Below are 17,201 nucleotides of genomic sequence, written 5' to 3' on the forward strand. Positions count from 1 at the left end.
AATACAATCTATGTTCTTTTTATTTTCAAACTACAAATACACGTGTATTAAAATTAATGTTTTTTGGATTTTTTTTTTTTTTTTTTTTTTTTTTTAACCATAGCGGACAAACTGATGAATCTCCACTACAAAGATGAGTCCATTAACTAGAAACAAATGCAAATGCCATATCTAAGTCTTTCATTTTGCATGGATCTAATACATCAAAGACCCAGCCAACAACATTACAAACCCCAAGCACTACTATAAATTACCTCAGCTAGGTAAGTGACCAGGTTGAAGGTAATCTCAGAGAACGAGTCATGGAGATATCTGCACACCACATTAATCCAGTTGGAACAATCCCGTGAATAGCTGTGTGTGCTATACAAACTCATCATGTGAGCGAGGTTGGACAGAGTAGCTGACTTTTCTTCTGCACAGACCTGTAAGTAAAACACACTTTATACAACAATGTTTTATTGCACTATAACAGTACTGTAGAGCTTTTTCCAAAACTCACTGATTTAGGATTATGAACTATGACCTAGTTCCATCTCAGACTGTACATTTTAATTTGATACTTACCTTTGCAATTTTGTCAGCAGTTTCTTTGCAGAACTGGGTGGGGTTATCAAAATGTTGTATTAGGTGAGGCAAAAGGCATAAGATATTTAACGGGAAACCTGAAAGTAAACAAACAAACTCAGACACACAAACAAACTGAAACAGAGGAAATTCAAAAAGCCTGGAACGGCATGGAAGGTTTGCTATAATAATGAATTAATATCCAAGTTTGTCTTTTTTTAGCCTCTGAAGAATAATTATTACTGTAGATGAACTGAAAATCAATCATTGTATAGGCCTACTTGTCCAGACTCATAGTGTCACAGAGAAACATACTGGCACTCTAATTTAAGACAATTCAAGAAAACACCTTAAAATACTAGCATTTAGTGAACATTAGTCACTAATTAATATGACAAAGACCAAAATACAACATTTGTGGCAGTTTAAGAAATAAATCTTTATAAAAACATAAAAGCATTTAAGCAATTTCAAATATCTGTTCATCACAAAAGTATTATCAATTGAACTAATTGATTGAAAATCATTACATAATAACTGAACAGCATTATAAAGTCAACAACCAGAGAAAAGGCAATTATTTCCAATATCTGTTGAAGAAGAACGTTTTGGCAACACAGCAGATGATGGTCAAGATAAAGGAGTTGGACTCACATTTGAGAAAATCATTCTCTGCAAACTGCAACAAAGGAAATGGCTACAAACCACTATTAAAGAAATATGGAATACCAAAATCCACAATCAGAGCAATAAATCAAGTGCCACAGAACAAATTCAACTGAAACGGCCAAAGAAAATTACGGATACAGCTGGTAGGAGAATTGTCCGAGCAGCTAAGGAAAATCCAAGATTAACAGCCAAGGACTTGGAATCATCAGGCATAACAGTGCATGAAAGAACTGAGCAGTTGTATTCACGTGGACAAACCATCAAAATATTTGCCAGGAAATATGAAGCATTCTTCAACAAAATGCTCTGGTTCAGTGAGACTAAAATGACCTCCTCCCACCCCACTCCCTCTAATGACAGACCACAGTATGTTTGGAGAAACCTTATAACTGGTTTGATCATGATAAGGGGGTGTTTCAGCAGTTCAGGGAATAGAGACATTCATGTGATTGAAAATTGAATTAATGCAGCTATGTACCTCAGCATTCTACAAAGTACAACGATACCCTCTACTCATAGGCTGATTGGCAGACATTCTAGAAGAAAACGAAGATAAAGGTTCTGGAAAGGCCTTCGCAATCACCAGATTTCAATCCAATAGAAATACTTGGCCCAGACTTCACCAATAAGATGCAACATACTGGTTAAGAATTATCATAAACGTCTGAAAGCCGTAATAAAAGCATAAGGAGGACTCACAAAATACTAAAGCAGTTTGTTTTTTGAGAAAGATTAATTAGTAAATTACTAGAAACTGTTATTTTCCTTTTTGTTTTATTAAAAAGTGGTTCAAGTTTACTAAATGCTTGTCCTTAATCTGTTACCTTAAATTATGATATAATAAGCGTAGGGTGCCAATATTTTTGTTTGCGACAGTAAACACAAGTTTCAAAGTTGGCCTCATAAAAGGGAAAATAATTATGCCAGACATCTGAACCTTTCTTCGGTTGGCTTGGTTTGAAGCAACATATCTCAGAACCACTAGGAAGGAATGAAAACACTAGGGGAAAGGGTTGAAAAAAAAATCTCTATGTTTTGCATAACTACAATTTAAACCAAGCAATCCATTTAGAAACGTAAGCACTCAATACACTTCACTTAGAAGCGGTGGGAGGGGGGAAGTCGGATTCAGTGTTCTATTCAATGTGTTAAATGATTACCTGCCACTTGGGAGGGATCCACCAGTGTGTGCCGGGAAAGTGTGATGAGCTTGCTGAGGAGATGGATGGTCAGCTCCTGTGTGGAGGCAGAGGTGAAGCCCTTCAAGAAGAGCTGCTGCAGCCCAGGAAAGTTGTACCACTTGAGCTTGCTCTGCACCTTCTCAATCTTCTCCCGGCTCTCCGACCGATCCAGGGGCAGCTGGCTCAGCAGTTTGTTCAGCAGTCTGAGAGCCAGGAGGTACTCAAACTCGTAGTCCGACTCCAGCAAGGAGGCAGAGATCCAGAAGATAGTAGCCATCAGGTTACAGGGGTCAATGGTAGGCTGCACATCAGAGACCCCTCCCTCTCGCAGAGAGGAGAGGCTTCTAGTCCTTGCTAGGCTGCCGTGGTTCATTCGCCCATCTATTATATCCAGTGTGTTACTCCGTCGCCGGTCGCTCTTGCGGTCCCCAATTAAGCTGGCTCGTAACGAGTTACTTCGTGCGTGGTTGTAATGGGTATGGAAGTTGCTGCTGCTCATTGGGCTTGTGCTTAGATTCAGTTGTCCAGTGCTCTTTCTGTTAGCTGCAAACTTAGTCCCCAGCAAAGGATCATGGTATGATGCTCTGTATAAAAAACAAATAAAACTCAATTGAGATATTATAATTATATGAATTAAAAAAAGTATAAGACATTTTAACCATTAAGTGGGGGTCTGTGATTTTCCTGTGTGGGAAAACAAACAAACAAACAAACAACGCTACATCATTTTACTATTTTAACTCAAAAAGGCAAATACTGAAACAATACTGGGATAAAGTTCAGAGCATGGGTTTAAAAGAAAAAGGGAACTACTATGAGTATTCTTAAATATATTAAAGGCTACTAGTTATTTCAGGATTCACTAATTAAGCAAGAGCTCCACTCTGCCTTCACAATAGGAAACAATGCAGAAAAAAATTATTTGCCCTCACACAGATTACTGTATTAGACAGCTCATTATATTCCATCGCATCTGTGCAGGACTACAAATAACTAACATTGATCAGGATGTTTAATGCATGAGGAAAATACATTTAACAGACGGTTAGAATTCCGAGTGTGACAGAATATTTTATATCCGACCAGTATGATTTCAACTGAACTCAAAACCACAAAGAATATGCTGAAGAGGACAGGGTCACATTCTTAACTGCATGGTGACTTACTGAGTAAAAGCATGATATTCAACAATGACTTGAACAATAAAACAGATTCCAACAGAATAAGCAATACACATACTGAGAAAGTGCAGACAGCAAATCGTAATTCTTCATCGTCTCTGCCAGAGTATCAATGCCTGACTCCAGGGTAAGCAGCAGTTCAATCACAAAACCCTGCAAAACATGATTGAGGAACTCAAACAAGGTGTCAAAGAAAATAAAAATCATAGGATTACATTATTCTAGCACGCACAGTCTCTAGGAATATGCAATCATGCATGCCAGTTTGTGGTGCTTGGGGTGAAGTTTGTTGCTTGTTTTTCTCCACTCAGACAAATTACTTACTAGACACCTTAGTATCAATGAATAGAGAATCATCTCCTCTTCAAATATATGCAAATAATTTAGCAAGCAAAGCTTCCATCAAAATATTTATTCACTATGCAGAATGACTTTGTGGGATTTTTATTCTTTATTTTACCAAGGGTTTCTGTAATGGCGACTGCCAAAATGCTATATGGGATACCTGTCTAGGCAGTCACCATTGCAGAAACCAATTTTTGGAGAGCATTCTATGTAAGATATTTAGTTTAGTAAGTGACCTGAGTCATAGCCTATGACTAATATTCAGTGTAAAGGCATGAGAGTTCTAGAGCTAGGATACTCCTCAATGAAGTTAGGATCCTAAGAAAACCTTACCTGAGCTTCTTCCCCTGCATCTCCAACAGTCTCCACCAGTCTCGACAGAACGTCTGAAAGCGTGCTTGCTGTGAGAGGCTGCTTCAGAGCTCTGAATATCTGGAAGGAGCGGCCAGCATAGTGCCGAGAGGAACAGGACAGTGCTGTCTGTAGTGACACTTCACTAAGAAGCTGCTCCAACTGAAAACCTTGAAAGAGGAAATAAAAGTGAGGGATATTGTTGAACCCCAACATCCCACACAGATGGAGGTGTTCGAGCACCATCATAAACAAGACATTGTACAGCAGGTATGAACTACAATGGGCCTTTGTTTTTTCATATCATGATAGAATAGCTGCAATTTAACTAATATTATCTCTGAATGAATTGTGTTAGATTAACCAGTACTGGTACCACTGCAAGATTCAGTAGTGGTAAATTACAGCAATTACATACAGCATCAGTTTAACTATTATTCCTATATCAGGCACACAGAGTTAGGGTGTACTAGTCTAACCAATGTTACTGATCACAGTGCTCCCCACGTACAGCCAATAAAGTGGTTCTTGAATCTGATCACATCTCGCGTGTGTGTTTGTATTTTCTGTTAGTGAAAATGTGTTTCAATAAAGTAAATACACATTAATTGAATACATACCGAGTACAGCAGTGTTACTCAGAGGAGGTATGGGCAGGGCAGGGAGGGGATTGCGGTGTGGTGAGGAGGAGGGTGGGGGGGATTGTGGAGCTTTTCATCTCCGCTTAGTGAAAAACTGTGGTAGTCGTGACAGTAAAATACTGTACTGTCATTTAAATTCAAAAGCCATTACATGTAACACCACACAGCACTGTATTACAAAATACCCATCTACAAAAACAATGGCACCTGCACTGTTTATAAAATAAATATCTGCTAATACAATTATTATTGTAACACCAATTATTTGGTGTTCCTCTGATCACTTACAGAGCTATTTCTCAGTTGTTAAAGAAGTAATAGAAACTTAAAAGCAACCGGTGGCAACTCCCACTAATGCATTTCCAGTAGGACTACCTGATGGAGTCTGTTTAAAAGCTGCCACCACGTGTTTCAGAAACACTGTCAACTGTTCAGCACTCTTAATGCTGGGGTTCTTCGGAGAGACATCCTCATGGTTCCAGAGAGGCCCTCGCTTTCTGTGTGGAAATAAAAAAGATTCCATTAAATGCTGATTTTTATATTGAAATATAATTCAACCAGGTTGTAGAAGACAACAGATTTTTCAAACGATTTGACATAGACGCTGTAAGAGCACACAAAACACAACAACCATTTTACCTCGAAGTGATGAACTCAATCAGCGCTTTCACTTTCTTGTCCTGGTCTGCTGAAATGTCCACCTCGTTTAGGATGGTGGCTGTGAGATGAGGAATGGCAGCGCTGGTGGTTCCTAAGCTGATACTAGAAGAGGTAGAACTTGAGCTGAGTCCTGAGTCTGTCATTGGGGATGGCTGGTAATCGGGCAGAAAATCGCTGACACCTAGAACAGCACAAGGAATTTATTACTCAAGATAGTTTTCTTGCTAATTTACTGTAATATTTCTTTATTAAGTTCTGTATTACATTTTATACTTCCCATTTCAAATACAACCCCCCCAAAACCCCAATTATTTTATTTGTCATGACTTACATAAAAGGGACAATACTTTCCTGGTCTAGCGCATCTCTTCAGAATAAACAACAGTGCCACCATGTGGCATTACTTAAAACAGAATGATACAAATATTTTCACTGTTTAAGGTAAAAATTGATAAATTAATAGGGGAAAAACCTCTCAATACCTTATAATCGGTATTCCACACAAAAAGGAAAGAAAAAAGGAAATTCTCTGCAATACATAAAATACATAATCTGTCGTACCATTTCATATTTAAAAATAGAGTAAGTAGTTTTCTTTTAAAATGGAAGCTGTCACCAAGTCCTCTACTCTTTTTTTTTTTTAAAAGCACTGTTCATAAACACTTTTCAAAGACTTTCCTTAAGAGTCCTATGTTTTTGTAAATAGGGACGATTATTTGATGGCTTACAGGGGTGTCAAACTCTAGTCCGAGGGCCGCAGGGTCTTCTGGTTTTCATTCCAACTTAAGCTCTCAATTAACATAATTGATCTAAATTATTATATTTTTTACAGTTGATTTTAAAAATGCACTTGATTCAAAGTACACTACCTATGAGACATTTTGAGGCCTGAAAATAAGTGTTAAAAGTGTCCAATTAATCAAATAATTAGACCAATTAAAAAATTGATAGCTTGGACAGAACCAAAGCCAGAAGACACTGCAGCCCTCCAGAAGTTTGACAGGAGTTTAACATCCCTGGCTTAAGACTAATATTTCAATGCTGCCACCTGCTGGAAAGAAAATGCGAATTATTTAAAAATAAACCATGCGGCAGTCATTCATACTGCCAGACTATACAGGGGTTCAAATAAGTCTTCAACAAGTCTGCATGTGGCCAAGAATTTACAAATGCTGACTACAAATGCAGACCATGAATTGTTGAAATCAAATTTGTTAATTGTTGCTCAATCATTCTACTCATTTTTATATTCACTATGAATGCAAACATTTTGAGTGAAAAAAAATGCATAACAAATTCATGTATGTTTTTTGGAAGTACAATCATTTAAAAAATAAATGAGTGTTTACTTGGTGTTACTGGTGCTACCTTTTGTCATTAATATGTTTATGTAATATATGTTTAGGTTTATGTACAATATTGTATGGAAGTAACCGTGAACAAATAAAAACATTCAGAAGTGACACAGGCTAGTGTAGTATTTACTGAGCCCTACTTCTCCTGTAAGTTTATGTTTATTGTTTACAAGGATTATTCCCTCTGGTAATTATTATTATATTAATCTCAATGTGGACCAAATCTTTTCTGACACTCCACTCATGAGAGCTGCCCAATTATTTGTATTTGAACCCCTATGTATATACTGTAGCATGTCTTCTTTATAATCAGCAGCAATGTCTTTTTAGGTATTCCCGTTCCCTACAGGCTGCTCTCTTCCACACACTCACCAGTGAAGTTGTACTCAACTTGAGGAGTCTGTTTGACAGTAAGAACTCTGGGTTCGTTGAACTCTCTGTTCCGAAGTAGCACAGAGGCCAGAGACTGGACGTTGCTGTTGCCTCCCTGCACGATCAGCAGGTGCATTAGCAGCCTCTTGCAGTGTTCATACACCTCTGGATGCTGGTGGTCAAAGCCTAGTGAACATATACACATGGAATCAAATTTATAACAAAAAAATGTACATAATAAATGCATCAGTAAAAGAAAAAAAAAACACTAGATAAACCATCTACATTTACCTATAAAAATTGCATGCAGCAGGAGGTGTAGGTAGCCTCCCCATTCCACCTTTACGTCATGGTCAACCACCAGATCAGTCAACAGGATCACTGCTATGTTACACCTAGAAAACACCACACTGAAATGTTGATGCAAAGTTATTGACCAATTAGATAAAAGCACTACTTTCTTGTATGCAGAAAGTATCTCTAATTACCTGTGCAGAGGGACTCCAGGGTTTGTAGTCTCTGGCAGGTAATCCACCAGTGGGGACCAGCAGCCTCCAGTGGGAGGGAAGGGCAGGGGCTCCGGGTGATTGCGCTCCATCACCTTCAACCGCCAGTTTGCATAAAGTGGCATTGAATCACCTGGGAAATATACAGAGAATTAAGAAGACATTAAAAACACAATCACTGCTTACCACAAACACACAACATACTACACACCCAATTCAGCTGTCTTTATTTGCTAGATAACTGAAAGACAATAGTTAAGTATTAAGATGAAAAACAGTATTTTTAAAAGAGGTTTTTGACTATTTTAGCACTGGATCACATGAGGCTGGTTGAAGCCTAAGCAACTGTTGTTGTGAGTTTTAAGCTTAGTGTCTGTATATTGTATGACTTACTAACCTAAGTAGAGCTACTGGTACTGTTATTTATTAGCTCTACAAAGATTAGAAGCTTATACAACACACAACCCTAGATGTCTATTGTGAGATTATGAAACTGCTCAAAACTCTTCTGCTATGAGGTTGTAAGATTACTATCCATAAATACTCAATCCTAAATGCCGAGGTGAAAATAAAGTCTGGTAGACATTCCTTTTGGTTAATGTCTCATCATTTACGCGAGTGAAGTGAGCTGTGCTTACTCTTTTCCTCTTCGTAAGACCCCCCAGAACTGCTGCTGTAGCGGGACTCCAGACGGTGATGCTGCCTGTTCAGGTTCAAACCACTGTAGACGTCCAGGTGGATGTAACTGGAATAACACAATTACACAGTATGCAGCATTAAAGAATTGTTGAAAAAAGTGAATACTTTTTCAGCCCTCCTAGAAACGTACTGAATTTCTATAGGTACAGCTGTGTGCATATATCTATACTTTATAAATTTCACATTCTACAAGTGTGCGGCTTTTTAATTTGTGCTGTTTCACTGGAACACTGAACAGTAAAACCAGAATGTCTTGGTTAACTAAATGTTGTCAGCATCTGCCTCATTTCAAGATAAAGTTTAGTAACAGTCAGGAGGTTTTAGGATTTAACAGGAAGAAAGCTAGCAGTTAGAAGACCTGTTGCATTTAATCATAAGAATACTAAAATCACTGAAGAATATGTATTATATTAGGTGTAAATTAAATCACACTCCTTAGTCGGTTCCAATAATGGGTACATAATAAACATGAGAAAACTGGGTTGTGGAGGCATTACTGGAAATAAATAGAGAATATTGCTTTTAAATTTGTTATTGCAAAGGAAAGAAATAATTGGTAAGATATTATACACACACACACACACACACACACACACACACACACACACACACACACACACAGTGCCTTGCAAAAGTATTCAGACCCCTGACCAATTCTCTCATATTACCGAATTACAAATGGTACATTGATATTTCGTTCTGTTTGATATATTATTTTTAAACACTGAAACTCAGAATCAGTTATTGTAAAGTGACACTGGTTTTATGTTGGGAAATATTTAAAAAAAAATAAAAAACTGAAATATCTTGCTTGCATAAGTATTCGACACCTGTGCTGTGGAAGCTCCCAGTTTGCACCGATGAAAGAAATTGCCCTAACGAGGACACAATTACCTTACCACTGGCCTCCACCTGTGAATCATTAAAGTATCTGTCACATTTTCTGAATAAAAACCCCACTGTTGAAGGATCATTGGTAAGGCTGTGAATCTGAAGGAAAATGAAGACCAAAGAGCATTCTATAGAAGTTAGAGAAAGTAATACAAATGCATAGATTAGGGAAAGGGTACAAAATAATATCCAAGTGTTTGGATATCCCAGTGAGCACAGTTGGATCAATAATCAGGAAGTGGAAGCTGCATCACACCACCCAGGCACTGCCAAGAAAAGGCCGTCCCTCAAAACTCAGCGCTCAAACAAGAAGGAAACTTATGTGAGAAGCCACAGAGAGGCCAACAATCACTTTGAAAGAGCTACAGAGTTCAGTTGCTGGGAGTGGAGTAATGGTGCACCAGTCAACCATATCAGCTCTGCATAACACTGGTCTGTACAGGAGGGTGGCAAGAAAGAAGACGTTACTCAAAAAATACCATCTGAAAGCACGTCTGGAGTCTGCCAGAAAGCATGAGAGCGACCCAGCTGCGATGTGAGAAAAGGTTTTGTGGTCAGATGAGTCCACGATAGAGCTTTTTGGCCAAAACTCAAAGCGCTATGTGTGGCGCAAACCTAACACTGCCCATGCCTCAAGACACACCATCCCTACAGTGAAGTATGGTGGTGGCAGCATCATGCTGTGGGGATGCTTCTCATCAGCAGGGACTGGGCATCTTGTTACAATTGAAGGAAGAATGGATGGAGCAAAATACAGGAAAATACTGCAAGAGTCCGCTAAAAAACTGAAGCTTGGGAGGAAATTCACCTTTCAGCAGGACAATGATCCCAAGCACAAGGCCAAAGCAACATTGGAGTGGCTCAAGAACAAAAAGGTGAATGTCCTACAGTGGCCCAGTCAAAGTCCTGATCTCAATCCCATTGAGAATCTGTGGCACTATTTGAAAACTGCGGTCCACAAGCATCGTCCAACCAACCTGAACAACCTGGAGCAAATCTGCCAAGAAGAATGGGCCAAAATCACTCCGACACTGTGTGCAAAGCTGGTACGTACTTACCCCAAAAGACTTAAAGCTGTTATTGCAGCGAAAGGTAGCTCTACCAAATATTAATGTGTGTGGGTTGAATACTTATGCAAGCAAGATATTTCAGTTTTTTATTTTTCTTAAAAATATTTTCCAACATAAAACCAATGTCACCTTACAATAACTGATTTTGAGTTTAAGTGTTTTAAAACAAAATATTGAACAGAACGAAATTTCAATATATATACACACAAACACACACACACACACACACAGTGGCTCTCAAAAGTATTCACCCCCCTTGGACTTTTCCACATTTTATTGTGTCACAACATAGATGCAAAATGGATTTAATTAAGAGTTTTTGCCACTGATCCAACACAAAAAAGTCCATAATGTCAAAGTAATCACCCCCTTTGCTATGACACACCTAAATAAGCTCTGGTGCAACCAGCTGTCTTTAGAAGTCACATAATTAGTTGAATGGAGTCCAACTGTGGGCAATTAAGGTGTTTCACATGATTGCAGGTTAAATACACCTGTCTCTAGGAATTCCCACAGTTGGTTAGTACATTTACTAACAAAAACTACATCATGAAGACGAAGGAACATTCAAAGCAAATCCGGAATAAGGTTCTTCAAAAGCACCAATCAGGGGTAGGATAGAAGAACATTTTCAAAGCATTGAATATCCCCCAGAGCACAGTAAAGTCCTCAAAAACGGAATATCCGGGAGAGAAGGGCACTAGTCAGGGAGGCCATCAAGAGGTCAGTGGCAACTCTAAAGGGGTTACAGTCTTCCACGGATGAGCTGGGAGATGCTGCATATGGCAACAATAGCCCTGGTGCTTCACAAAACTGGCCTTTATGGGAGAGTGGCTAAAAGAAAGCCATTGTTGAAAAAAATTCACATCAAATCTCAGCTAGAGTTTGCCAGAAGGCATGTGGGAGACTCTGAGACCAAACGGAAGAAGATTCTATGGTCTGATGAGGCCAAAATAGAGCTTTACAGTAATGTTGTTGTTGAAGTTGACACCCTGGGATCCTTCAAGAAGCTGCTTGATGAGATTCTGGGATCAATAAGCTACTAACTACCAAACAAGCAAGATGGGCTGAATGGCCTCCTCTCGTTTGTAAACTTTCTTATGTTCTTATATACCTGAGGAAAATTATCTACAACTTAAACCACTTGAGTACACACAGGCAGAAACAATTTCACTAATTTTGTGATCTTGCAAACAAATCATTTGCACCTGAGCTGACTTAGGGCTGCAGTAGCAAGGGGGTTGAATACTTACGCAACTGAGATTAATCTGTTTTTCTCTGTTTTACTTATTTAAATTATGTATGCATTTTTTAACTTTATCAATGTGGAGTAGTTTGTGTAGATTCTACATGTAAAGTCTAATTTGAAAGCGTTATGGAGTACGCTCAGGTGTCAATAAAATGTGAAAACTTTGCAGGGGGGTGAATACTTCTGCAAACCACTGTGTGTTTATATATACACACATAGAGATGGGCTTCAGTGAGTTACAGGAAAATAATTCCACCTAGGGCTTATGTTATGTCATAAACCATGAGACCGTTATTATATCACACACACATACTAAGCCTAGCTAATTTGCATTTGCATGCTTTGGGAAAACATTCTAGTGTTACCAAATCTCTGGATCTGAAATCTGAAACAATGCGCCAAATAGTAAAACATACTTTTCTTCCAAATTATTGTCCTTCATTAGCTTGGTGTCGTGATGCCCACTGTTCCCAGCCACCATGGTATTGCTACTAGAACTTGTACCTGCAGTTAGAAAACAGGGAAAAATGAAGTCATTATCTCAATTGGCTTAAGAGATAAGAAGCTAGGAAACATTAGGTTATTATCATAACCCTGCTTCCCTGAAACAGAAATGTAAAATTGGGCATTTAACCTTTAATACCATATAACCTGAACAGATATAGCAGGCGCTGCACGTAGTGCTTGTGACATAATCACCCCGAGATAGTGTTCGGCAAAAGGCAGGATTGGTACGGAGCGTAACCCTTGTCCTGGCCTCCGTAAAGATCAAACAGGTTCTCAATAAGGGGAAACCCTGCATCTCGCTCACCCGCTTTGCAATGGTGATAGCAAACAAACAGTCGCTTGAGCGATAACATTTGAGCCAGCTGAATGTGTAGGCTGAAATGGAGGCTTCAAGAGTGCATTGAGCACCACGTTCAACCTCCATTGAGGAACAATGTCCTTCATAGGCAGCTGAAGCCGCCTAACCACGTTTAAATGTTTTTCCCCTCACCAGGAAGCTGAGCTCCTGGGGGAACTGAATCAATTTTAACATGGCAAGTTGAAATAGCTTCCCAATAGACCTTAATGCAGGGGATTTACCCTCAGAAAACAGGTCATGCAAAATTGCAGTCAATAGCCCTATTCGACAGCCCCAGATGGCTCAATGCTGCCATTCAGGGCCCAGAACCAGAGCTACAGGCTGGATGGGTCGGATGCCATAAGGTCCCCTGTGCATGACTGAGCAGGTCATGGCACTCTGGCAGATTCCACAGCTGGCAGCTTAGGAGTTGTGTTATGCCAAGGCATCTACTGCCAGTGGGTCCCCGTCTCCTATTGGTTGGTTGATTCTTAGGAGGCAAGGGATCTATCTCTGCTCCCCAGAACCTCTCCCAAATGAGGCTAGCACCTCGAGGTTCGCCTCCACTCTCACGTGCTGGGACCCTCCTTGAGAAGAGGTCAGCTGCCTAATTTTTCCCAGATGTACTACCCTCAGTAAGAGTAGGTTCTTGTGTACCCAGAACAAAGCTTACGAGCCACGAGATGGAGACTGAGCGACTTGAGGCCACCTTTGTGGTTGAAGTAAACCACCACGGTCGCGTTGCTGGCACGGACAAGCACATGCTTCCCTCTAGCCCTTTGCAACAATGCCAGTTAAACGGCAAAAACATTATGTGGCGTGCCATTCTACACAGTGCACCAGCCTAGGCTGGACACGTTTGTGGTGATGGCCTTCCTTTTTGGTGACACTGCCCAACGCTATGCCGAGGCGCAGATGGGCAGGCAGGCTGTTTGCACCAAGAGAGTGCCCTTAGACAGTGAAGAATACCTTCAAATGGGCAGCTGGGACTCAGTGTGGGCTGAAAAGCCCTGCTACTGAACCAGGCTTGCACAGAAGGTGCATGTGAGGTAGGGTCTGAGAAAACACTGCCCTCAAGCCCAGAATTTCTGGAACGTCATTAACATGAGCGCTCTGTTGAGCTGAATAGCTCTACAGGCAGCTATTCTCTGCACTCTGCCATCTGACAGTGAGCTGGCTCTTCGCAGATTCACCATAAGCCTGAACCATAGAAAGTGCCCAATGAACAGTTACATGTGATGTATGTCTGAGCTGGACACTGGGCACAATGAACCAGTTGTCCAATATCTTTGAGTCTCAATGGGGCCAGCACAGCTTCCATGATAATATGGAAATTTTATGGGGATATGGAAATAAGTGTCTTTGAGGTCAACCACAGTGAACCAGTCGCCTGGCTCAGATACTGTCTGAGGTTGACGACTGGTCCACCATCCAGCTTAGGCACTAGGAAGTACTTGGAGTAGAATCCTTCCTCCAACTGGAGAGGGTCTATCAGGTCTCCTGAGATACCACAGTGGCATACTGTGGGTCTGTGTGGCTTGAACTGCAGTGAGTAGCCAGTCTGAACGGTAGTAAGCACCCGGATGTCTGTGGTGCACTGGTGCCAATACTCCTGATGGCTCCCTGAGAAGGGGCCCTGGACCTGTGGCAGCAAACCTCTAGGGCCGCTGCTGACCTTGAGGTGGCAGTGTGGCCACAGGCACAGCTGGCTGTGCTGGTCCCTGAGGCAAATGGCACAGGGATAAAAACCCAGGCAATAAGCAATAGCAAGCAATGTACAGAAGAATGTACAGTTGCTGCCTCAGCTCCTAAAGACAGCAACAGGACTTTCAGCAAGGCCTGCCTGGTACCAGACTGAGATGTTCGAACTTGTCCTCAGTCATGCATGCCTGTGAGAAACTGCTGCTCAGAGCTTCTCTATTCCGGGTATAAGGGATAGTTTTATGAGAACTTATCAGGTGACAGAGGGTATTAAGCTCTTTTGTCCAACCTGAGGTTACAGAGGGTATTTTAAGCTCTTTTGTCCACCCTGAGGTTACAGAGGGTATTTTAAGCTCTTTTGTCCACCCTGAGGTTACAGAGGGTATTTTAAGCTCTTTTGTCCAACCTGAGGTTACAGAGGGTATTTTAATCTCTTTTGTCCTACCTGAGGTTACAGAGGGTATTTTGTAGCTTGAGGTGATGCGGTAGTATGGTGGGTTGTCCATGTGGGTGACGGCTGAGCAGACTGGGTCGGTGAGCTCCAGCTCGCTCACTAACTCCTCCAGGAGCTGCATGGTCTTGTCTCTGCCCAGATACACCACCACCTTCTTAACCTGCAACACAAACTGTCATCAACATCCAGACACATGGGCAGGTACCCTCTAATACCATGCACATACATTACCAAAAATAAACTAACACAAAGTTACAAATAGACTGGCAAAATCATTTGATTGGAGGTCCTGGTAGGCATAAGCAATTAATTGCTCCAGTTTCTTAGACCGTGCTACTACATTGCAGTTTACATTGAAAAGGTCCTGGCAAATTTTGGAATTATACAGTAATCAATAATGAAATACATTTTTGTACATAAAACAAAGTACTTATTTAGATTTAGCGATTACAACTGACTGATGCTAATCACTGACTCAGCTACACAGGTAATACACAAATCCAAACATTACTAGTACTGATTACAGTAATTATTACAATAACCAAAAAAAGAACAAACTAGTTTATAAATGTGTTACTTACGTATGGCAAGAGGCTAGGCTCACTTTTCACCCCAGACATGCCAATCAAAAAGTGCAGAATTATTTTCAGGTTCTTTGGCCAGCTGTCTGCCAGTGTTGTCCATACGTTTTCAATCTCTGACCAGGCAAACTCATCTCCATACTATGTAGCAAAAACAGAGATAAGGAAACAGTATTTGATTCTACAGAATGACTGTTCCAAATAGAAACAGGCTGAATATAATTAGTGCAAGACTCTGATTTATGAATGACTGTGGAGATTTAGAAGCAACTGCTTTGTTTCTGTCAGTTGTTTGTCTATGTGTATAGTGCCCAACAGCGTCATTTACATTTTTAGCTTTTCCAGCAACATTATAATTGTATGGGCTCGATTCCAGAGCTGTTCTTGCATGGAATTATTAAGAAATGGTATATTGAAGGGATTATCTGATTCGGGTCTTGGGGAGACTGGAAGTCATTACCTTTGCTGTCATGAACATGAGGTTGTTGAGCACCATGGTGGTGGCATGTGGAGAGCCCCAGCCCTCTCCCCGGAGCCAGCGCCTGGAATTGACCATCATCTCTCTGTCCACCTCCTCCTCCTCCTCCTGCCTCCGTGCTGATGGCTTGAAGTCCACCAGCTCAATGTTATTCATCCATGGTAACAGGTAGTGCAGCATGACTTGTCGGCCAGCAGGGTGCGCTGTTTGAATTCTCTGGCTAATCTCTTTCGATTTGAAAAAAATAAAGAGTGTATATTCGGTTTCTTGCAAAAATCTAAATACTAAACACTGACATTGTTTCCTGCAGGACATCTTGGATATACAGTAATGAATCAGGCTGTAATTATATAGGAGGCTGTGTGGTTAAAGAAAAAGGGCTTGTAACCAGGAGGTCCCCGGGTTCAAATCCTGGCTCACTCACTGACTCACTGTGTGACCTCGAGCAAGTCACTTAACCTTGTCTTTCGGGTGAGACGCTGCTGTAAGCGACTCTGCAGCTGATGCATAGTTCACACACCCTAGTCTCTATAGGTCGCCTTGGATATTGTTATTATCATTATTAGAAAAAGAAGAATTAAATTTGTCATACGCTGTATATTGTTTTTTTAAGTGGATGAGTACCTGAGAAGATGGGCAGGGTGAGCTCAGGGTAGGTTCTGGCCAGCTCTTCTGACAGCTGATAGTATGAAACAGAGTAGAGATGCGGCAAGGGGGACGGATGACTCAGTATCCCATCAGTCCTTTGGATTTCCAGTTTGTGTGCATAGCGAAATAGCTTGGGTTCCAGGATCTGAAGCAATCAGCCACACATTCAAAATGGGAGCATACTTATAAACAACCAATAAGGATGGGTTTGTTCTGTTACGCCACATGCACTCCAAGCACATTAACAGTGAATTACACATTTTTAAAAGGTTCATTTGATTTGCCTTGCACAAAAAAAGCAATTAAACCTCTGGAAAGAAAGAGGGGATTTGTATGGTTATGGCAGTACATTATTCTGACTGCTTAGATATGTTATCGCCGATTAGATGTCAAATAATATCTATGTTCATATAGTACAGTATTCTGAGGAGCCTCTCGATGTTGTAATTTCAGTAAAAGCTTGCTGCTGGACTAGCTGTACTTACAGACAGTTACATTAAAAATACGTTACAAACCTGCAGCAGCTGCATGGCAATTTCATAGACATCTCTGGAAGAATCAGCTGCTTTGAAAAGGATCAGATTGAGCAGGATCACTGTGTCAAACTGGTAATCCCTGGAAAGTGATTCAGAGGTAATCATTAATGTTTGATCTTCTGTATAATCTTATTTAAATGTTCACTAAACTAACAAAACAAAAACAAAACAATTGCTCAAGGAGATCATACAAGATGAGCATGATCTGCCTTGGGCTCTATC

At 40.5% G+C, this 17,201-nt stretch overlaps 1 protein-coding gene across 9 annotated transcripts in view; it reads right to left on the reverse strand.

Moving 5' to 3' along the window:
* LOC121298019 (protein furry homolog-like) overlaps positions 1–17,201 on the reverse strand; it is a 195,206-nt gene that overhangs the window by 25,557 nt on the left and 152,448 nt on the right. For 6 of the 9 annotated variants that reach the window (XM_041224779.1, XM_041224747.1, XM_041224738.1 and 3 more), the window contains 17 exons: positions 16,959–17,058; positions 16,420–16,588; positions 15,778–16,022; positions 15,318–15,458; positions 14,728–14,896; positions 12,154–12,241; positions 8,467–8,573; positions 7,811–7,961; positions 7,614–7,732; positions 7,323–7,508; positions 5,575–5,776; positions 5,311–5,432; positions 4,277–4,464; positions 3,657–3,751; positions 2,397–3,001; positions 568–665; positions 255–425 (listed from right to left, as the gene is read on the reverse strand). In XM_041224779.1, the coding sequence (XP_041080713.1) occupies positions 255–425; positions 568–665; positions 2,397–3,001; positions 3,657–3,751; positions 4,277–4,464; positions 5,311–5,432; positions 5,575–5,776; positions 7,323–7,508; positions 7,614–7,732; positions 7,811–7,961; positions 8,467–8,573; positions 12,154–12,241; positions 14,728–14,896; positions 15,318–15,458; positions 15,778–16,022; positions 16,420–16,588; positions 16,959–17,058 (2,956 nt within the window). The remainder of the gene's footprint in view (positions 1–254; positions 426–567; positions 666–2,396; positions 3,002–3,656; positions 3,752–4,276; positions 4,465–5,310; positions 5,433–5,574; positions 5,777–7,322; positions 7,509–7,613; positions 7,733–7,810; positions 7,962–8,466; positions 8,574–12,153; positions 12,242–14,727; positions 14,897–15,317; positions 15,459–15,777; positions 16,023–16,419; positions 16,589–16,958; positions 17,059–17,201) is intronic. The other 3 variants (XM_041224756.1, XM_041224728.1, XM_041224789.1) reach the window with 1 other exon arrangement.

This window comes from Polyodon spathula, chromosome 2 (genome assembly GCF_017654505.1).
Source record: "Polyodon spathula isolate WHYD16114869_AA chromosome 2, ASM1765450v1, whole genome shotgun sequence".
Taxonomy (NCBI): Eukaryota; Metazoa; Chordata; class Actinopteri; order Acipenseriformes; family Polyodontidae; genus Polyodon; species Polyodon spathula.